This window comes from Seriola lalandi, unplaced genomic scaffold (assembly GCF_002814215.2).
Source record: "Seriola lalandi dorsalis isolate HSWRI2012SDOR001 ecotype SW California unplaced genomic scaffold, Sedor1 jcf7180002054974, whole genome shotgun sequence".
In the NCBI taxonomy this organism is placed as follows: domain Eukaryota; kingdom Metazoa; phylum Chordata; class Actinopteri; order Carangiformes; family Carangidae; genus Seriola; species Seriola lalandi.
In genome coordinates this window covers 411,053-434,357 of record NW_019525524.1, presented here as the reverse complement: position 1 = coordinate 434,357, position 23,305 = coordinate 411,053, and the positions used below count along the sequence as shown (strand labels likewise).

General features: G+C 40.1%; 2 protein-coding genes across 5 annotated transcripts in view; both read right to left on the bottom strand.

The window, feature by feature from the left end:
* rnf168 (ring finger protein 168) overlaps positions 1–2,192 on the bottom strand; it is an 11,715-nt gene extending 9,523 nt beyond the window's left edge. The window contains exon 1 of one of the 3 annotated variants that reach the window (XM_023396264.1): positions 2,097–2,192. The gene's annotated coding sequence lies outside the window, so the exon portion shown is untranslated. Of the gene's footprint in view, positions 1–1,919 lie in introns of all 3 variants that reach the window. The other 2 variants (XM_087171074.1, XM_023396263.2) reach the window with 2 other exon arrangements.
* Positions 2,193–2,692: 500 nt separating this feature from the next.
* Positions 2,693–16,362, bottom strand: LOC111646699 (uncharacterized). 2 transcript variants are annotated; one of them, XM_023396260.2, is made up of 6 exons: positions 16,041–16,362; positions 14,144–14,345; positions 13,047–13,525; positions 9,091–9,154; positions 5,919–6,684; positions 2,693–4,558 (listed from the first exon to the last, which is right to left on the bottom strand). In XM_023396260.2, the coding sequence occupies exons 1-6, from the start codon at positions 16,161–16,163 to the stop codon at positions 3,769–3,771; spliced, it is 2,424 nt and encodes an 807-aa protein (XP_023252028.1). In that variant the 5' UTR covers positions 16,164–16,362; the 3' UTR covers positions 2,693–3,768. The 2 variants fall into 2 exon arrangements, with proteins under 2 accessions (XP_023252028.1, XP_087027204.1); XM_087171078.1 differs by having other exon boundaries at positions 9,100–9,154.
* Between the last annotated feature and the right edge of the window lie 6,943 nt (positions 16,363–23,305).

Sequence of the window (23,305 nt, the reverse complement as noted above, 5' to 3'; positions counted from 1 at the left end):
CATGGCGTGCATTTTTAATTTCTCTTTGCTATTCAGGCTGATTGGGACCTGAGAAAAATGATGTCCACATATGCGGACATTAGTTTTAAATTTCGATTACTGAGTGGCAGTATAATATCCTCATATGTGGTCACCAGGCCCTTGTTGAGAAAAGTTAGTATTGTGGTCTAGAGAACCCAAAATGTGAGGTCCACATATGTGGACGCCAGGTCCTAGGAGGTTAAAGTAGTATGACCTCCACCTGCTTGCTTACTGCCTTTATGACCTCCCTCTGCTTCCCTAATGTAATAACACATACATTTAAAAGTCACCATCACCCATATTATCCTGCTCAGTATTAAGCCTGCATGACAACCACAGAAAATACACACTGAATTATCATCTCTAAGTCCTAATTCTTACAAGTTTCAACTTACTCTTCTTTTGGCACCAAAAAGTGCTGAATATGACCTCTCCTGCTTATGTTGACTCTGTGAATGAAATCTAATCTGAGTTCAATAAAGTAATTATGCCTTTGAACTAATATAATACACAGTGGCGGAAGAAGTATTCAGATCCTTTATCTAAGTAAAAATACCAATACAGCAATGTAAAAATACTCCTTTACAAGCAAAAGTCCTGCATGAAAAATCCTAAATCCTATTTAAGTAAAAGTACATGAGTATTAGCAGCAAAATGTAATTAAAGTATTAAAGTAAAAGTCCTTCTGACTGATGTATTATTATACATTACATCATTAGATGATTGATAATGAAGCATCAGTGTGTCAGCAGCATGTTACTGCTTAAAATACTTAATATAACAGGGTCACCAGATAAATCTGAGGGGTTAAAGATGCCTAATCAGAGAGGAAAGAAGAAAAAAGTTTTGGTTCACAAATCTGTTTTCAATTTAGACTTGTTCTCTAATCTTTGACTTTTGGTGAGATGTTTAATCATTTCAACATTAATGGAAATTACAACATATGAGAAGTTTGGAGGAAAAAAAAAAAATCAGTTTTTGGTGAACTGTTAACAATTCAAACTTCTGGAATAGGACCCTGATTAAACACTGTTTTTCATAAGATGTAAGAAGCTAAAAAGTTGAAATGTACTTAATGACTTTCCACCACTGCTAATACGATTACTAAGCCTTCATCACACATTTATTTTAATGTTATTCAATTACCAAACCAGATAAAACTCCTGAATTCCTAGGTGAAAACCAAGGGGGGTTTTATTAAAGACCTAATACCAAAAAGGTAAAACACTGACTAAGCCACCACAGCCACACAAGACTATTAACATGAAATAATAAACTCTATATTGATGTCAAAACTTATTTTTACAACAACTAATCCCTCACTGTCTCACTGCTCATGACTGAGCACCAGTGTTTGCCAACATTAGATATTGGTAATAAGATAACAAGCTAACATTGGAAATGAATGGGCGCTATCAGCTAGCTAACATTGGTTAGCTAAACTGTAAATTGAGGCAAAGGTTAGAAACAAGATAATGTACAGTGTACAGGGAACCCAAATGTTAGGTTTAGTTAAACCTGAACCTAAAAGCTATCCTGGGCATGTTGAACTGGCTTCGTAGTACAGGCCGCAGTTGTTTGTGGATAATACCCGGAAATAACACACACGGTGTTTGTGGTAAATACGTCGTTAATTCAACAATTCTTGTTAGTCTGACGGAAACGTTTTTTAAGTTAAAAGAGACAAACTGCAGAGTTTGAACTGACAATCGATAAATAGTTTCGCTTGTTTAGCAACCTCAGTCTCGGATCAGGTTACAGCCAATGGGGCTAAAGGTTTAGCTTCTTTAGGCCACTGTTTCTGACGGAGCTAAAGTCCGTTTATACTTCACGGCAAGTTAATGGGCCAGATGTAAACGCCTGTCCACTGGTCCTCATACTGTCTCTGTAAAACTCACCCAAGCTCCGTTGCCCTGGACGTCTGTAACAGCTGATGCTAAAGTTAGCTTCAGGCTAACAGTCAAACTGCAAACCGTAACAACACCCCTTTGGACAGGTCACAGCTCCGCCGGGCAGCTCACTGTGACACCACGGGGCTTCATGTTTAAAGAGTCTTGTGCCTAACAGGGACTCACCGGAGGCTAAACGGGTTTACCGGAGGTTAACCTGTTAGCACCGAATACCCGCGTGAATGAACAGTTCGTACAGTGCGCTTGCGCCCCACAATCCTGGCGCTGCCTTAAAGGAGTAGGGTGTTCCTGCAGAGCTGGTACTGCAGGGACATACTATTGCCTTAAAGACTTGTACATTACAGCTCAAGTCCAGAGAACCAGCAAAGTGCCGGGACATGATCAACATTGAATATGTGATGAATTGAAAATCATATCAATCAATATTTACATTAATATAAACCTTGAGTTTATAGTTGCAGACTTTCTCCAGCTTATTAAAATTAAACTTTATTTGCTTTAATCAAACTGTGGTAGTGTCATTTTTTGTCCTCTCACCCAAAACTAAATATTTAAAATCTGACAAACACGATGATAAATGTGTTAAAACACAAACATAACAAACATGTTTAAATTCATGATTTGTCTCTTTCTTAAATCTTCACACACTATAACAAGTCAGTTATATTACATTTCATTGTATATTTTCTCGTTAATGTAGTTATTATCTCTTCATGATTATAAATGAGAAACAGTAAAACTACAACACTGGAGATGTGTGATTTTCTGCTATAAAAACCAAATGTTTTTATTTTCCATTCTGATCCTTTACATTTTCTGTACAAAATAAACACATTAGTTTATTTTTCAGATGGGCTGTATCAGTGTAGGACCTACTTGTGTCATTCAACCTTTAATATGATTTTTAAAAAAGCTCTGAAAACAAAATTCAGCTGAAACAAACATGGAAATGTGACATGAGGAAATATGAATGCAATAACAGATTCTATGAACAGTCACTTCACTCTGATCTTCAGTGTTTGGAAAAATGCATATGATCATCTTTTACTCCATCATCAGGTTCACTCTCCACCAATGACTGTATCTATCAAAATATAAATGTACCAATCAAATGTCTGGAAAAGCACCCAGGAGAAGTGGATCAGTCCAGGCAGCAGCTCGATTGCAGTACACTTGAGAAGGATGTCTATGAACCAAACTCCATTCTGAAAAAAAATTGTTTATTGCTGCATGAATGAAACAGGGTGCAAAGTGTTAATTTAGTAATTTTCAATTATTACAGATTTTCAGCAAAACGCAGCAACAGTTCTTGATGTCAGCTGTAGTGTGAGTTTTGAGCTCAGTTTACAGTAAACTCTTCAGAATCAGGGTGAAACCACAGACCAGTCATCCCTAAAAACAAGATGCTCAAACTATAAACTATTGTCCAGCCAAGGCTTTGTACTTCTGATCTCTAAAATCAGTTGTCAGTTTTTTTTTGTTTTTTTTTAACATATTCAAAATAATAAATCCCTTAAAAAGGAACATGTTTGGATTGTTTCAGTTGGATATCAGAAACTTCACATCTGTGTATTGAATACTAGGAGGATGGATACACTGTTGTTGACCAAGACATAGTTTCAGCGGTGAGTCTGTGAGTCAGATCTGTTTCCAGTCTTGATGCTAAGCTAAGCTAACCACTGACTATGCACTGAACACAGACATGAGACTGACGTCGACCTGCACATTTCTCTTAGAAACAAAGAGAAGATGAGTAGAACCTTACTGATTCTTACTGATTGTTTAATCTTTAATGACCTTTTTGATCCTTATTGAGTTCTAATAAAGATGTCATGTGTTACTGGTTTGTGAACTCCTGTGTCCAGGGGAACTCATCTCTGTGTTTTCCGCGCTTGCTGCAGGACTCGAGCGTGCTCAGACTGTCATCTCCACAGCGGTGTTTCTTGAGCTGCCGGGAGTCAGAGAAGCCCTGTCTGCAGAGGTTGCACGAGTACAGCTTCACGCCGGTGTGGATCTGCATGTGAGACTTGAGCTGGTTGGACTGCCTGAACTTCCTACTGCACACCACACACTGGTAGGGTTTCTCTCCGGTGTGGACCAGCAGGTGGCGGTGGTAGTTCTGCGGCGTCCTGAACTCTTTCCCACACTGCTCACACCTGTGAGGTTTGACTCCAGTGTGCAGCAGCTGGTGCTGCTTCAGCTGCGACGAGAGCAGGAAACCTTTCTGACAGACGCTGCAGACGTACGGTCGGTCGCCACTGTGCTGCCTCATGTGGTACAGGTACAGGTGTCGCAGGTGGAAGGACTTTCCGCAGGTGTCGCAGGTGAACTCTTTGTTCTCTGCGTGGCTCTTCTCGTGCGTCCTCAGCGTGGTGCTGCTGCTGAAGCTCTTCAGACAGATTTTGCAGCTGAACAATTTTACCCCGGTCGGCCTCCGTCTCCCCTGCCCTGCATCCTTCCCTCCATCTTTACTGTCGTGAACAAGCTGCTGGTGTTTCTGCAGCTGACAGTTGTAGAAAAAAGTCTTCCCACACAGATCACACATGAATGGCTTTTCCACACCATGAACCAGCATGTGGGTCTTCAGAGCCCAGGTCCCTGTGAACCCCTCCCCACATTTATCACATCTGAGACACAAAGACAGAAACACAGGATGTTAAAGGTGGAAAGTGAGTGAGAGTGAGTTTGTTTCACAGAGTGTGAAACTGTAATCTTCTCTTTCCTGTCAGCTCTCTACACTCCACATTAACAGCAAACATACATTATAGAGAAATACATTTACAGATGGAATTAGTAAAATCTTTGACTGAAACCAACATCTCACACTTTTAAAGTCTTACGTCTTAAGGTCCAAAGTTTTGAAGTCTAAAGGTGTAAAGTCTAAAGTTTTAAAGTACAAAGTTATGAGGTCTAAAGTTTAAAAGTATTCGTTATTGCATCATTGATTTTCCACAATAAACAAAAGGTTGTGATATCAGAGCTGGAAGTGTAACCGCTGATAATTTTCAGTTCTTTTCGGCACAGACTGACTGACTGACTGACTGACTGACTGACTGACTGCACTTCTACCACTTCTCAGTGGAGTGCCGAGCCACAGTCTACCAAGCCGCTCTAAGACTGTCTTGCTCTTTTGCGCTCACGGCTGCCATGGCCTTGTCACTGTGTCTGGTGAATGGGTCTTCTATCCAACTCTACTGTGCATCTGGGATGGGAAAGTATTCGCACAGCTGGGTCTTTAAACCTTGCAGGTGCTCTTTAATAGCTTTGGTCACGGTGATGGGAAGCTGAATCTTTTCCTTTGACTCAAAATCTGTCTCTCTTAACCCACAGCTCCAGTCTTCTAATGGTTGCTTTGACTTTATTCTGGACATTAAATATGTTCACTGCTGTTCCCTGGAGGCCGAGGTTAAGTCCATTTAAGTGGCTGAAAGTATCGGCCAGGTAACCCAATATAGCAAACCACTCAAAATCTCTGAAGCAATGTGCCAGTTCAAACTTTGTGTCCAGAAAAAAAACCTGCATCTCATCACATAACTCAAAAAGTCAACTTCTTCTTTTTCGTTTGACAGGGAGAGGTCATTTGTTGATTCACCATCTGTCTCTTAACTCTCTTTCCATTTAATTCTTCCTGTTGCAAACCAGCTATCCATTTTTATTCTCCATTTTTTTTCATGGATGTGACCTTATAGTGCGCAATCAGACTGAGATAGCAAACAAGTACAGGTGGGGTCCGTCAGCAAAGTGGTCAGGTCAGCCACAACATTAAAGTTCTAATCACTGGCTCATCAACAGGAAAAACAAAACACAAATACCAAAAACAAAACAAAAACAATGAAAGGAGTTTTTAAAAATGTTTTTAAAGATTATTCAGTTTTAAAACATTTACATCCACCTCCATTGTGTGTTAAGTTGTGTTGTGTCATGTTGGTTGCTGTGAGCACCTGAAGGGTTTCCCTCCATTGTGTTGTGTTGTGTTGTTGTGAGTACCTGAAGGGTTTCTCTCCGTTGTGGAGGCGCAGGTGTCTCTGGAAGTTGTACTTTAGTCCGAAGCTCAGCCCACAGGTCTGACACATGAAGGGTTTCTCTCCGGAATGAACCACTCGGTGCTGAAGCAGACCCATCCTACACTTGAAGGCCTTGTCGCATTCGCTGCATTTGAAGGGCCGCTCCTCTGAGTGTGACCTCTTGTGGACGCGCAGGTTGCTGGCAGTGGAGAAGCTCTTCCCGCAGGTCTGGCAGGGGTACGGCCGGGCACCAGTGTGGACCGTCTGGTGCTCTCGGAGGCTCTTCTTCCTGGTGAAACTCTTCCCACAGACGTCGCACATGAAGGGCTTGACTTTGGCATGCGACACCTCATGATAGCGGAGGGCGCTGGAGGTGGTGAAGGTGCGGTCGCAGGTGTTGCACTTAAGCGGCGTCTTTTCATGGCGATGAGATGCCTGGTGGACTCGGAGCTGCCGCAGCAGTCTGAACTTCCTGTCACATTGGTTGCAGCGCAGCAGCTTGTCGGGGTCGTTCTCCTGAGCCTCTCTCAGCTGGTGGCTCAGCTGGTGTTTCTGCAGAGTCTTGGCCTTGTAGAAACCCTTATCACAGGAGCTGCAGGGGAAAGGTTTGAGGTGGCAGGACACATGTTTCCTCAGCTGGTGTTTCTGGTGGAAACCTTTGTTACAGAGCTCGCAGAAAAACCTCTTCTCTTTATACAACTCCCGCCTTTTCCTCCTCTCCACCTCCTTCTGCTCCTCCTCACTCAGACCTGCAGAGAAACAGGATTTACATTAAAACACACTCAGAGCCAGGAAACAATAATTAAAACATCACCATAAACAAAACCTGGTTCATTTCTATCAGTTCACTATTGAAAATGTTACTTTAATCACCCCCCACCTGGATGAGATACACTCATTGATCACTTTATTAGGAACACCGTACTAACACTGGGTAGTTCCTCAGTTCTTCATGTCATGGATCCAGCAGATTTTGGAACTTTCCTCTGAGACTCTGCTCCATGTTGACATGATGCATCACATCATTTCATTCATGCTGCCAATCTGTTCTACCACATCCCAAAGGTGTTCTACTGGATTCACGTCTGGAGAGTGGGTGGGTGGGTGTGGTGTGGGGGTCTTCTGCTGTTGTAGTCCATCCACCTCAAGGTTGGACGTGTTGTTCACTCTGAAGCTTTTCTGCTCTCAACAGTTGTTGTCTCTTATCAACACAGAGCTGCTGCTCACTGGATGCTTTTGTTGTTGCTCCATTTTGAATAAAAACTCTAGCGGCTGTTGTGAGTGAAAATCCAGGAGATCAGCAGTGTCAGAAACACTCAGACCAGTGTCTGACACCAACAATCATGTCAAAGTCACTGTGGCACATTTTTCCTCGTAAGGAAGCTCCTCACATTGATCTGCTGCTGCCACGATTGGCTGCCTGGATAATTACACAAATACGCAGATGTACAGGTGTTCCTAATAAAGTGCTTCACAGGAGTGTTGGTGCCCCTCTAACAATAACTTGATTTCTTCACCTGACTTCTGTGAACCTTTTAAGATATTTTTTTTCTTTATTAAAATAAAAAACAAACAAAAAACAAATCAGATTGCAGACTGACAGCACCCGCCTTCACAATTCACCTGTCCCGTACTTCACCTTCATCTCGCCCTTTGGATGTGGTGCCTGCAAGATTACTGAAGGAGGCTGTGCTGACTATTGGTCCTTCCATTTTATCAAGTGTAAACAGACTCTGTCCCTGCCTATTTTAAAAACTGTTCATATCAAACCTCTCATTAAAAAACCCAAACTTGGATCCTACCACTCTGGAGAAAGTGTTGTGTTCAAACAGTTACAGTTAAATACATTTAACAAATAATAATCTATTTGAAATATTCCAGTCTGGCTTCTGATCATTCCACAGTACTGAGACAACTATCCTTAAAGTTTGTAATGACCTTCTATTGACTGAAGATGAAGGTGATTGTTCGATCTTAGTTTAAACATCATTTTCCACAGAAGACCACAACATACCCATCGACAAATTGGAGAAGTGGGTAGGAATCACGTCCTCTCTATCTAACAGATGCTTCTCTGTCGATGGCTGGCTCTGTCTCATCCTCTGCCAACGTACCCTACGGTTTAGTCCTCACTCAAATCTTGGAGTAATCTCTTGAGTTTCGAACCCGAGGTGAGGAAAGTTGTGCAGCAGTTTTTATCATATACAGCCAAGGTTAAGTTTTTCATTTTATCCCCAGATCTGGAGAAACTCATCCGTGCTTTTATTTCATCCCACCTCGACTAATGTAACTGCATCAACTCAGTCAGAAAGTCTGAGACCCTCTGGTAGTTCAGTTAGCCAATCCAAGGTCTAGGTGGAAAACCAAAGGAGACGGGGCTTTTGCTGTCAGGGCCTGTAAACTTTGGAACAGTCTTGTTAGGTTTTATTTCACTTGTTTCTTTATAAATATACCTGGTTTTCTCAAACCCACTGAGGAGTCTCGGTTGACCAAGTTTTGATTGGTCAGTTGGTCCCAGTAAAAAAAAAAAAAAAAAAAAATCAAACTGCACAGGAAGTGGCACAGTCACAGACATTGTTTACACAGCTGGTCTCTGTGGATATTAGATTGTGATGACATGTCAGCAGGAAATCCAAAGTGTGGATAACTGAGAGGCTACAGAACGACGAGAGAGGGTGACACACAAACTCTCACACTCCCACTACAGGGTTTTTGTTACAAGTTCACAGGTCTGATAATTGTGTGATATTTTGAAACATATCACTCTCAGACTGGTGGTTATTGTGACACATTCAGAATCATTACAGCTTTGCTGGTGTTGTTTACAGGCACAAGCTTGTAAAATATGTATTTTAAAAGGCTCATTATTAAGTTTTTGTATTTCTCTACAATGTAGCTTAGTGTTAGCATGCTACATATAACATTTTCTCAGCCCTGGACTTGAACACTTCTCTGATGCTCCCACAAATTCACGTTTAAATAAATAAATTAATATCATAAATGTGCGACGACCAGTCTACTAACATCTTGAACTAATGACCACCAGTTGACCAGAAAAATCTTTGCTCGGGTTCAGCACAAGAAGAGAAATACATCTAGTTTTGAGACCCTCTGAATCCCACTCAGTAAAATGTGATGTCCTCTCAGACTCTTACCTGTCTCACCTGGTTGACTCTTTTCACCTTTCTCTTCAACAGTTTCCATCTTCATCTCTGACTCCTGAAAACAGAACAGCAGTGACTCTACTGTTACAGGTCTTAAACACTAATCACACAAACATAAGTCCTGTTTTATAAACTTCAACCACTTTGTTTATCACATCTGTTACAGTTGCAGTAACAAAGACAGAGCATGAACCATTGATTATTGAATGGTGATCAACAGTAGGTTCATAAACATGGACTGATCATTATTATTTATCATATCATTTATTTATATATGATAATCAAGATTACATTTTTCCCAGAGCGTTGCCGTCGGGAAGTTTCCTTCTCTGGGATACAAAGGTATGGGGTCAGAATCCAGACAACTGACATTCTTCTTTGGAAACAATTTAGAAATTCTTTCATTAGCCATCCAAATCCTTGCAAGCTGCTGTGAGTCTGTTCACACCTGAAGGTGTAGTTCTAGCAACTCCTCTCCTGACACCCTAACATGTCTCACTAGCTCTTACTATGAACTTTCACTGCACTTCTTTACCTGATCTCCTTCACTTACTGAATAGATGTAGTACTTAGTACTTACACCAAGGTTTCTACTGCTCTGAAGCTTTGGTGATGTCCCTCACTGTGAGTAACTTTGAATATACGAGTCTGTTGAATCAGTAAATGCTAAATCATTTAAAGGTCACTATGGCTGATATGATTTGTTGATTGACAAAAAATAAATATTATAATAATGAATTAAAAAAAAAAAATCTCTGGTGTCACTAAAGTGATTTCAATGTGTCACCTTGAACTGTGATCAGCATTTCTCACTATTCTGACATTTTACAGACTAAACCATTCATCATTTAATCAAGGCAGATTGATCAATACCTATATTAATCAGGTCACCTGATTCCCTCTCTCAGTAACAACTTTGCTGGTATTTAAATAACATTAAAGTCTCATACAGATGCTATTATTTTGTTTTTCGGTCCATGTGAATCCAAGCCCTCACTTCCTGCTGATTTTTCACATTAAGAGCATCCCAGGAAAAGGGACAGCTAATGCCCTTTGAGCCACAGACATTGTCCCTCCTGGACAACCTGTACTACGAAGCCTGTTATCAAGTGGCTCAGTTAACCCTGGGTTTACCTGTCCGGTTACGAGCGCGTTCCTGTGAAAGAGTCAGTTGTTAATTATAGTAAGTTCTTAATATGTCTGAGAAGACATGCTAATACTTGCCGGTAAATTTGGTTGTAGCAACGTCCAAAAGTGATAATCAACAAGCTGAAATGTGAACCATATAATTAAATAACTGTAATAAAAAAAATATTTCTACATCTAAATATAATGACTCTTAAAGTCAGAGTAAAAATATATTGTACATAAGTGCAAGAATTATCATTACGTTTGAGTATTTTCGCTCTTTTGTCTGATGATGAACAAACTGTTATGAACATGTGAAGCAGAGAGAACATTTAAAGTTAATGTCAGACTGTTTCTGCTGCAGAGAGGAGAGAAAGAGAAGAGGAGAGGACTAGTTGATGTCTGATGAGTCAGCCCATCTGAAATGTTAATTTTTAATCATGGAAATAATTAACAGCGTGTGGTTTTTATTTCCAGTTGTGGTCACAGAGTCTCCTCATGTTATTATGAAAAAGAGAGTAAAAGCTTCATCACTGTCAGGAATCCTGTCGGATTAAAGAATATCTGTTCAATTAAAATGAAGCTATAATAGTAATTATATAAGCTATTTATTTAGCGTGATAAACACTCGGTGCTTTTTCTTTTTTTTTTTTAGAAGCTTTGTTTTAAAACTAGAGAGGACACATGGAAACCTCATACAGGAAAACTATTCCACTGATTTTTTACATTTTATATCTATTACTCGTTTATATTGATCACTTTATTGTAAACTCTTTTGTCCCCTCTTCTGTACTACAAAGAAGGATTTGAGGTTATCGAGGTCACTTCAGGTTTAACTGTGGATTTTCAGTCCTATGATGGGGGTTCACTTGTTACCGGAGTAAATCACCATGGTAACTTACGCTGAACTCCTAACCTGCTCTGACACAGGTTAACCTAGAGGATCAGATCAAAACCTGTAAACAGCCAAACTACTGACCAATCAGATACCTGGAAAAACTGAGCCTACAATCCTACAGGATCCTGACAGGGACAAAAGACTTTACAATAAAGTGATAAATAATAACAAGTAGCAGATATTTATGTAAATCAGTGGAATCGTTTTGCTGTTCCAGACCTTACATGTGTCCACTCTGGTTTTAAAACAGAGCTTCTAACAAACAGAGGAGAGTTTATCACTCTAAATAAATACATAATATCTATTATTGCTTCATTTTAATTGTAAAATATTCTTCAATCCGACAGGATTCCTGACTGTATTGATGCTCTTACTCTTCTTCCATCACCGCAGCTCAGAATAACATGAGAAGACTCTGATGATAGGTGGAAATAAAAACTAAACCTCTGATGTCTGATAAGAACAATGATCCGCATCCTGTTGAATATTTCCCATGATTTTAAATTTGATTTATAATTTTTAAACATTTCAGTCAGGCTGACTCATCAGACATCAACTACTCCTCTTTCTCTCCTCTCTGCAGCAGAAACGGTCTGACATTAACTTTAACTGTTTTATCTGCATCTCATGTTCATAATAGTTTGTTCATCATCAGACCGAAGAGAAAATACTGAGTAAGAAACTTAATAATTCATCCACCTATTTACAATATATCCTTAATCTGACTTTAATAGTCATATTTACAAATATTTCCTTTATCCTAGTTATGTGATAACACATTTCACCTTGTTGACTATAACTTTTTGATGTGGTTATAACCGAACTTACCCTCGTATCAGCGTTTCTTCTAATATGATATTGAGTACTTAATATATGGTTGTGACGATGCTGCTTATAATTAACAACTCCGCCTCTTTCACATGAACGCGCTCGTAACCGGACAGGTAAACCCAGGGTTAACTGAGCCAGGTGATAACCTGCTTCGTAGTACAGGTTGTCAGGACGGTCAATGTTAGGTTCACTTAAGTCACATAACTGAAAGGTATCCTGGGTATGTTGATCTTGCTTCGTAGTACAGAGGCATGTACTACGAAGCAAGTTCAACATCTCCATGATTATAAATGAACATTTCAGTCAGATGTAATTCAGACTTTTCTTTTCTCCTCTCTGCTTTGGCAGCAGAAACAGGCTAGCATTGTTTTTACCTGCATCACATGTTCATAATAGTTTGTTCATCATCAGACAAAGAGCGAAAATATTCACTCAGTAATTAAGGAAGTAACTTAATGATAATTCATGCACTTATTTACAGTATATACTCGGTTTGACTTTATTTATTGGAAAATATTTCTAACGTGTCTTTTTATTCCACTCGTGATCATATTGTTCACATTTCAATTTTTTGAATATCACTTTAACCGCTGTGTAACCGCTAATTTACTGCCAGGTATCAGCGTTTCTTTTCATATCATATTAATAATTTATTCATGGTTCTGATGATGTTGCTTATTATTAAAACTCTCCCTCTGTCACATGAACAAGTTTGTAGCAGGACAGGCAAACCCAGGGTTAACGAAGCCAGGTGATAACCAACTTAGTAGTACAGGTTATCCAGGACAGTCAATGTTGGGTTCAGTGAAGCCAGTTAAGTAAAAGTTATCCTGGTTATGTTGAACTTGCTTCGAAGTGCAGGCCTCAGGTGAGACAACAGGTAAACCTGGAGGACCTGAGCAACTCACATGAACAGAAAATAAAGCAGATGGGGTCAAAACTCAATATAAAGCTGAGTATGATGATAACGTAATTAACCAACAGGTGCAGCTTCATGAGTTGTACCTGTGTAAGAATATTTAAATCTTATAAGTGTGACACTGTTGTATTGTATTTAACAATATTGATCAGTACTGATTATCTGACTTACATCCACAGCTGGTTCTTCTTCATGTGTGGGCAGGTACTCACTGACTGTCACTGATACACCTGTGAGCTCACTGGTTAGCTGATCATTAACCACAGGAAGTGATGTCATGTGTGACTGGATCGAATCTGGTGATCCATCAGCGTCTGTGGAGATCTGAATCGATTCTAAAACCACTTGAGTCTCAATGTCAGCCAGACCTTGACCAGGGGGATGGTCTGGTTTCTCCTGCAGCACCTGGGGGCAGGTGCTGCTCTGCCCTGCGATAGGTCCGGGAAGCGGCTGGCTCTGTCCTACAATTGGTCCAGGGAGTGGCTGGCTCTGCCCTGCGATTGGTCCGGGGAGCGGCTGGCTGATGATGACCAAAGGGACCTGAGGGCTGCTGCTGCTGTGTGTGGGTTTGGTGGAGTTTAGGATGGCCATGGCAAGAGCTGCAGGGTTCGCAGCTTGCTGCTTGATGTCCAGTGACAGAGAGGGGCAACCTGTAAGATTCAGTTCATCAGGAAATACAGTCAGATAATGCATATGTCAAATTCAATTTCAGAATAAAAGTCAGATGATTACTATGTCAGATTTAATTTCAGAATAAAAGTTAGATGATAAATATGTAAGATGATGTGAAGGAAAATTATGAGTTTTTACATTTTGTTTACACTGGGCTGTTAAAAGTAATAAGGTCTGTTTTCACTGTGTCTGTATTCTGGGGATAAATTCACAAAGTTCAGTTAGTTGAAAGCTCTGAAATAAAGTAAGTTAACCTTTGGCCTTAGGTTATTAACATGTGATGCATGTGATTCATGTTGAACTGAGCATAATAATATAAATAGAAATGTATATTGAATGTGTATATATGCATATCGCAAATTGTGATTTTTTTTACACTATCTTCTTAATAGTTGTGTTCATCGATCTATCTACCTTATATTAAAAATAATAAAGGTGCACATTTTAATATCTATCTAATGAATGTTTAAAGTGTTATATACTGTTATATAATAGTCATTCAATTTCCTTGGAAATTTCTGACAGTGATGCTTCAGAAATATCCCCCCCTCTCATGTTATGATACGTTCAGGCTCTCTGATGTCTAGATCACTGACCTGCTGGCTTGATCTTATAATGTGTCTGAGTTTGGTTCTTCTTGGAGTTGTTCTGGTTTTTAATTTCAGACTCCAGCCGTTTCACTTCGTCCTTCAGAGCTTCGGTTTCCTTCTCTAAATTCATGTACAGCTCTCTGAAAACTCCACAGATTTTACGAACTGCCTCTTTGGACATTACGTTAAGGACGGCGGTCAGCTGAATCTGTAAGAGACAAGACATGAGGTTTAAAAATAAAGTCTGTTCTGTGTTTTACCTCTGTATCTCTGGATATAGTATCAACCAATCAACTGTTAATCTGAAAAACACAGTGCCGCCACAGCGCCACGCTAGGTGCCTTTATTGCCATTATCTTTGTAATAATGTGACTGTCGAATAGGAACAAGTAAACTCTCCATATCCATTGTACACACACAAGAGACAACAATAGAGAGGTGAGGAGAGGGAAGTCAAGCTGCTAAGGGAGCTGGGAAGACAAAACAGCCTTTTCTCTGGAAGAAGTGCTTTTTCAGAGGTGGCGAGGCTGGAGATAGAACAGGAGCCACATCGATGCATGCCAGCACATGCCTGGCCGCTGGCTGCAAGGACGCACATAGAGAATAATAAGAGCAGCTGTTATGACTCACGCCATTCATTAGCAGTGTGTGTTGGCCTTTTCAAACGAAACGTGTTTTCATCTAAATTCTCCCCAAGGTTCATTTTTATAATCTAGACCTGCTCTCAAACATGAACCAAGCTACAGCTGAAACTATCAGTCAATCAAGTCATAGTCATCAGGTCATAGTCTACAATTAACTCACGGCCCACTTGAAAATGTCAAATATGTTGGCGGCCTACATTTCTGCTGTTGTTGACAGGTGATGGTAGCAACACTTAAGAACAGAATTTATAAATATTAAACTGTGATTAAGTGATGGATCATCTCTAGCACTGTCACCGCCTCCACAGGTGAAAGTATTTACCAACTGACATCAGCGTGTTTTTTGATCCTTCATTGCTAAGTAGACCTGTTAACTCTGCCTTATAACTCAGGTATGGCAGCAACTCGAAGGTAAATCAGCACTGTGTATTTGCCTTTACTTGTGTGTGCATGTTGATGTGTGGTTCTTTGCGTTTATAATTGTGAGGACAAATTTGGTAAAAAACTGTTATAGTGAGGTCATTTTGATGGGTCCTGTCAACTCTAAAGGGCTGTTGCACGGTCAAGATTTGGCAGTACCTAACAACACCCACATATACATTGACAGACACAAAAATACTATCACCACCTTATGGATATTAACTGTAAGTGTCTCAACTTGGCAACAGCTATTTGAAGACTCTATGTTAGACGGCTCTACTGCCACAAAGACCAAATACACACAGGCACATTCAATATGTCTTCAGGAATTTGCTAGTTATTGAACTACAACCTGTCTAACGCCTCAGGTCTTTTATTCTGAAAATCAAAGACCAGAAATCGTATCATTCGCGTATCCTCAATTTCTTTCTGACACTTTCTTAGTATTAATGTGATGTTGATTGTTAATAATAATCAGCTCCACGTGTTTATATTCAGTCAAGTTTCCACATTACAAAGCCTCCTTCACTTTTGTTAATTCTGTTTTTAAAAAACCTGTTTGATGTTGTCTAACACAAGATGGCAACCGACACTTTTTATAAGGTTCTTAGTTACAAAGTTGTGAACAGCAAAGTTATGTTGTCTGTTCAGTTTTACTTAAGTTCACACCGTAAAGTAATTTCCACGCTAAATGACACATTAACGCGATGTTTGCGGTTGTAACCGTTACAACCAAAGGAGGAAGTGACGGCGGATTTTCCTCCGAAGTTCGAGCACTCTCAGATGACCTACCCCCGTCTCCTCTAAACTGGCTATTTTGTTTTACCATCCGTCCTCACCCGGGTGTTTTCGCCGTCGGTCCCGCGTTGTCCAAGTCTCTGCTGCCATACGGAGACCACAGCCTCCACCGCCGCCTCCATTATCAGCTCCGTCTGCCCAGAGAAAGTTCTCACCGCCGCCATGTTGGTCCGTCCCGTCCCGACGAACAACAACACTGGGTTTAACAGTTGGTCCGGTCAGGGCTTAGCGGTGTGTCCGTCAATGTAGGAGAAAGTGTGGAAGCCAAATGGTCAGGATATTAGTCGGCTGTCTCGGTTTACATCCGGTTCACCGCCGTTATTTCTTGTTCTTGTTCTTGTTCTTGTTCTTTTTTTCTTCTTCCTCTTCTTCTTCTTCTTCTTCTTGAGTTTCTGGGGGATTAGATGCCTCGCGGCACATTGCTGCCTCTCACAGGTTGTGATTAGATTGCAGATCGGAATTAATTTCTAATCCTGTTGCAGTGATGACTTCAAATACTGCCTTCACAACTATTGATTCTCAGTGAGACTCAGCTCCTCAATATAACAGTCTTTAGGGTTAGGGTTGCTACTGTGGTGTAATGTAATCAGTGTGCATTTAACCTGTGAAGGATGTCACGAGGGACGGGACTTCCAATTGGGAGTCATGTATGTTATGGTTCATCTGCCAAGAGTTCAAGTAAAAGTTCAGGGCCTGTATATATATTAAGGCTAAAAGTAGCTCCTACCTTGCTGATTTAGGAGAAACTCCTAAATGTTGTCATGGTACGCTTTTTGACTTGCTTGTCTTGATTCCACTTTCTTTTTTAAGTCTGGGTGTATGAGATCCCATATACACCTCAACTTCCTACCCATCATTGTCTCAAGAGGTGCCAGTCCAGTTGTTGACTGCTTTTTTTCATTATCTCTTTGAAAGTTTGTACAGCTCTTTCAGCCAAGGATGGATGAGGGGTGGTACGGTGCTGATGTGACATGTGTGATTCCATTTCGTGTCATGAACTCTTTGATTTTTTCACTGACAAAATACTGTGCATTGTCAGACATAATCATCTCCGGGATACCATGTGTACTGGAACTATTTCTTAGACAGTTTATTGTGGCTGCTAATGTAGCTGAGGTCACCGGGAATACTTTGCATGTGCATCCACAATCACTAAGAACATTTTACCCATAAAAGTACCTGCATGATCGATGGGGAGTCTTTTCACCGGCTTCTCTGGCCATTCCCACGGGTGCAGTGGTGCACACGCAGGTGCCTGTCTGTGTTCTTGGCATGTGGTGCATGACTTCACCTGGTTCTTGTACTACTATGTGGGCTCCCCAGAGCACACAGCCATCCTGGACACTCAGATTCATATTGTCTTTGTCTATAAGACATAAAGGCACTGTCCTGGTTATTTGGCCATCCTCTCATGACATACTCTGGAGAGTATGGGATCTTTAGTTATGATGTTATGATGTAATTAATGGTCTCTGTTCCTGGTCTAACATTAACACATGCTCCTCTGGTGATGGACCAGTAGGTGTCCCTGGAAGTGGGAGGCAGCTAAGAGCATCAGCATTACCATTGTCTTTACCTGCTCTCTACATGATAACAGTCATTTGCTCTTAACAGTATAGCCCACCTCATTATCCTCTGTGATGCCATCGGTGGTACAGCTTTCATCTCATGGGTTTATAGGTTTCTCCACTTCATTGGACGTATGATGAGCTATTACTGCTCCCACTCCATATGGGGAGGCATCACACGAGAGTATCAGTTCTTTTCTTTCATCACAGTGCACTAACATGAGTAGGTGTTTCACACTTTGTTCCATGTTGCACGTTCCACACATCCCATCCTCATACCAGCCCACAGTGCTCCAGTCTCAGTCATAACTACAGTTTGTCTTCTCTCTTTGTCTAGATAATAATGTTCTTTCTTTACACTGCTCTATTAAGTAATATCGCCCCTTCTTTTCCTTTTTTATTTCAAATGTTTCTTCTGTTCAGTGTTTGTTTTGTTTTCTCAGTGATAAGCCAATGATAGGAACTTGCAATTTTGTTTGCTATCTCAGTCTGGTTGCTCGCTAACAGATCACATCCATGGCAAAAACTGGAGAATCAAAATGGGTAGCTGTTTTGCAACAGCAAGAATTAAATGGAAAGAAAGTTAAGAGATAGATGGTGGATCGACAAATGACCTCACTCCCTTCAAACAAAAAAGAAAAAGCTGACTTTTTGATGAGGTGATGAGATGCGGGTGTTTTTTTCTTTTGACACAAAGTTTGAACTGGCACATTGCTTCAGTGATTTTGAGTGGTTGGCTACAATGAGTCACCTGGCATTTTCAGCCACTTATATAGACTTAACCTCGGCCTCCAGGGAACAGCAGTGAACATGTTAGATGTCCAGAATAAAGTTACCAAAGCTATCAAAGAGAACCTTCAAGGTTCGAAGACCCAGCTGCGCCAACTGTACTGCCCATCTAGGATGGAAAACCCATTCGCCAGACACTGACAAAGCCCTTGCAGCCCAGAGTGCGAAAGAGCAAGACAGTCTTGTGGATCTGTCCTGTACAGAAAAGGATTAGTGCCACATGTGGAAAAAATCTTTAGAATTCTGTGGTGATGATGATTATGATTGTAATAGCTGGACTACATGTATCCTTGTTTCCCCTATAATTAAATGTGAGGTGCATATCATTTCAGAGTCCACAATAGAGCTATTGTTCAAAGTATTCATAATATAAGAGTCACAAACATCACACTGTGCCTTGCTGAAAAGCAGTAGGTTATTGACGTTGATCAGAAGTCACAGTTACATGCCTAATTGTCAGTGAACTCCATGCAACCAGAATGAATATGCTAGATCAAACTATATTCATCCGCATGGGTTGTGTTGCAGCAGAAAAATTGTAGTTTTCAGAAAAAGGAAACATATCTAAACACAAGTAGAACTTAAATTAAGCAATAAAAGGAATGTGACATGTCGTGTTGAAATTAACAGGAGACATTACATGACTTCATTTTAATATAAATACATGAAGAGGAATTTAACTCCTTAGAATCAATTAGCCTGTCAATTTGTTTTTTGAACCACAAGCATATAAAATTTAAAGCATTTTTTATGCATGCTTAATTGTGTGTACTAAGTGGAGGCAGAATCCACACAACGGGCACACAGGAGGCTCTGTGTCAGAGCTTACACTGAAAATATCATGTAAATGACATGATTGTCACACAATAGTTAATTCCTGTTTCCAGTACGTGGCCCTGTGAATATTAATATTGCTATGCAGATGTCTACAGTGTGAGGCTGTCAATTATAGAGTTAAAACCACTGAAGATATTGGATTTTTGCTTGCAGTGTCAAACTCGTCCACCAGGTGGAGGCAGAGACCACGCAGTGAATACACATGTTTCAGTGTAATCCCTGCCAGAATCACAGGACACCATGTATGTTAACAGGAAAGCATCATCTAGGTGTGAAGCATACTCTGACCATGTTTGGAGAAAGTATGTCAGAATTATAACCACTTCCTTTTTCAGAATTGTGCATATTACCATGAGGGGTTTCCATGAGTATTACCAAATATGAGCATGGATATGTGTTCAGGGTGGGCCTCTTGTCAGACCTATTATATTTGGGGGCAGTTTGGAACGTGTGTGTTGGAATGAGAGCATTTTTCATGGCGAATGATCACGATTTCGCCGCGCCGCCACGGGCGTGTCCCTTGATGAAAACTCAAAAGCTCTTGACTGTATTATTGCACCAGTCAGAAGATGAGGATAAACCACCAATGATCGTGAAAATAGGTTTCAGTTCGATTAACACAGAGGCTTCTCCTGCTTTGAAAGTGTGTAGAATGGAATAAAATAGATCATATTAGTTTCAATTGCAATTTTGATTTTTGTTCTATTATTGTACTGAGCCCTGCAGATTGCTTAACCTAAACATTATTTATGCAATGTGTACTTTTAAGAAAATGATTGCCTTTTCTTTTCTTTCTCTCTCTGTGCAGATTGACTATTACATCATTGTGCTGATGGATGATGCAGCTCTAAAGCGAAAGCAAGGGCTTTCAGAAAAACGTTGGGAAAATGAAAGTCAGAAAGGAAAGTGGCAAGGAAAATACATCACATGCGGTTCATCTTTCTGTTACTAATACAAATGATTACTTCTTCACATTTTTAAGGCATTTTATTCCCACTTCCACCTATAGTGGTAAATCATTTGGCTTTCAAGTGTTCAATATGTTTCAGTTATCAGCTTTGACAACTAACTGACTTCAGCTCATCCAGTTTAACATTTTGGCATCAAATTTTTTGAAGCACTATACTTTTTAGGCATTTTAACTTTAAACTTAGATGTTTTTCTGGTTTGTACATTTTGTAATTTTTTTTTTTTTTCTAGTTTTATGCTGTTTGTTAAACATTTCATCAGAAATTCAGGTCTTTTTCAACCATTTTATGCTATTCAACCTCCAGCTTAAAATTTCTGCTTTTAATCTTCAGCAGTTGCTTCAGCTTCTTCAGCAATCTCATTCAGCTCTCAGCTTTCACACGCATTTTCAGCAGGAAATGCATTTTCTAGTTATTCTTATACTTCCACCTTTCTATGGTCTCTAACTACTCCTTCACACTTTATCCTACAAAAACGTTCAATTACCAAAACGTTCGGCTTTTGCTGTAGATTTTTGGATGTATTCAACTTTTTGATACTATTTACAATTTTATAAATATTGAAGTTTTATGAGTTTTTGTGCCATTCAAATGAATGGAGACCATGTTCAAATCCTTGAAATCTTCAGCCTCTTTAAACTTTAACTACCTCAGCAAACCTTCAGCTACAGACAGCTCAACATTTAAACTGTAGACAAGCCTTTCAGCTATTAAGCTTGTATTCAACTTTTTGATATCGTCAAGAGTTTTTTAAATTATCACTTTTAGTTTTAAGCTTTCTTCTGATCATTTTTGAGTTTATAATGGGTGTGTATTGCACGAAATGTTCGTGGCTAGAGTGGATGACATCATCGCTAGAGTGGGAGAAGCTCAAGAACTCCTCTGAGAAAATTCTGTTTAACTCGTCATCACGGCCACATATTTCAATCTTCACAAAGGTCTGGTGCCGCTCATGGTCCTGATAGGTGTTACCGTTTTCTCACAGATAGCAGTTGTTTGAAAGGTTCGCCGAGCCAATCTCACACTCTGATCTGTGTCACTTCTGTGTCTTTCAGCTAGACACAGGAGTCCGAACCAGCACATAAGAGGCACACACACACACACACACACACACACACACAAACAGGCGAGTGCCACAAACACAGTATCCAGGCAGAAATGAATAAAGCTGATTCTTATTGGCTAATTAGACTCATTAACTCTTTCCCTTATTACTCTCAAGTATGAGAGCATGTATGTGTGTGTGTTCATGTCACATGTTCCTCTGAGCTCTGTCTTCCAGCTGCACACAGATAACAATATATAACAGAGTTGACTGATTTTTCTGTTATATGTAAAGTATAAACAAGTGTAAAATGTAAAGTAAAGTACATATAGTACATTATTTTTAAAATCTTAGCAGCTTAAAGTCTGAAAATACTTGAAATGTTAAATATAAATATCTTAAGTTTAATGGAGAATATAATTTCAATGTTTTCTTTTCTTTCTTTACTTGAATGATGTAAATTATAAAAAAATTCCTCCTTTCATTCGCCCCCAGGATCTTAGTCATTCTCAACCACTTTAGGAGGCGTCTTCGATTCTGACCGTGGGACTTCCAGCCCGTACTCAGTGCAGATGTTCCTGTACACTATTTCAGCCACTTGGTTATGGCATCCCATGTACGCTGTTCCTGCCTGCATCTTACACCCTGCTATTATGTGCTGGACTGTCTCAGGAGCATCTTTGCACAGCCTGAACCAGGGGTCCTGCCTGGTGTGGTAGACCCCTCCTCTATTGATCTTGTACTAAGTGCCTGCTCTTGTGCTGCCATGATTAGTGCTTCTGTGCTTGTCTTTCAATCCTTTTCCAGCCACAGGTAGGATTTCTTTCATCTATCCCTCCATGATGGTCCATCCTTCACTTATAGCTCATCTTCAGGGGGCATCTTCCTGATGTATTCCTGGATCTTGGTTGTTTCATCCTGGACAGTGGCTCTGATGCTCACCAGTGTCGGCCTTCCTGGCTCCGCTTAGTGTGAAGTCACAGGGTGCAAGACGGATGACACCCTCCATGCACTGTGAGGAGCTTCCTTGTCTTGATATCAGTGGCCTCTCTCTCCACCTTTGGCCAGCTTGTTATACCAGCAGGGTATCTGATGACTGTCAGGGCGTATGTGTTGATGGCTCAGACCTTGTTCTTCCGATTCAGCTGACTTTTCAGGACCTGCCTTACGCTGTGTAGGGATTTGGCTGTGGCTGACTTCCTTCGAGCCTCTTTATGATTTCTCCCATTTGATTTTATTTAACTAACATTTGGAGATAGTTTTAACAGAAAGACTGAAAGTGTGATTTAAATTAAGATATTTTAGGATGATGCAGGCTGCTGTTAACACATTGCATCGTAAGAAAAGAAAACATTGAACAACCATATCCACAGTCTTGGTTTTTAACAGTTTCTACAGCACTTTGTTGTTGAAATAGGACCGAAGACAGTTTAATGAAAAACATTTATTTCTGTCATCATTTCCAATAAAGATGAAAACAGAGGAGTCACAACAACCAGACTGATACTCGCTTTTCTCTCTGGGCAGATTCAATAAAAATAAAGGCTCAAAAACTCAAGTCTTTTTCTCACAGTGCAAACATGTAAACAGATTTACACCTGTGGACAGGTGAAGGTAAAGGTGAGACACACTTTCTGTAGACCTCATGGTGTCCACACTGTCATGAACCTGAAAATACTTTCAGTCAGAAGAGATGAAGATGAGAGGAGGATGATGACGATACAAACTGATCACTTAACAAATAGCAGAAGTGTTGATGATAAAGTATGAAAAGTGAGCAAATAAAACTAGTTGTTTGTGGTTGGAGTCATAAATGAATCTACTGTCATTTCCTCTGGCATCATTTCACAAACTCTTGAAGTACGAATAGTTTAACCTTGTAAAGAAGGTTCAAAAGAAAGATTTTAAAATCACCTGAAACAGGTGTTGAACCTTCAGACCTTCACTTTGGTATTTCCTTGATTTATTGATCTCTGTATATTGACTGGTCTGTGTATATTTATAGGTCACCTACAGTTTAATAACCTCTGTCAGTTGTGTCAATGTGCTGAGGGGAATCTGATGTTTCACATTGCGATGTCTTTGGTGATCTTTTTGTG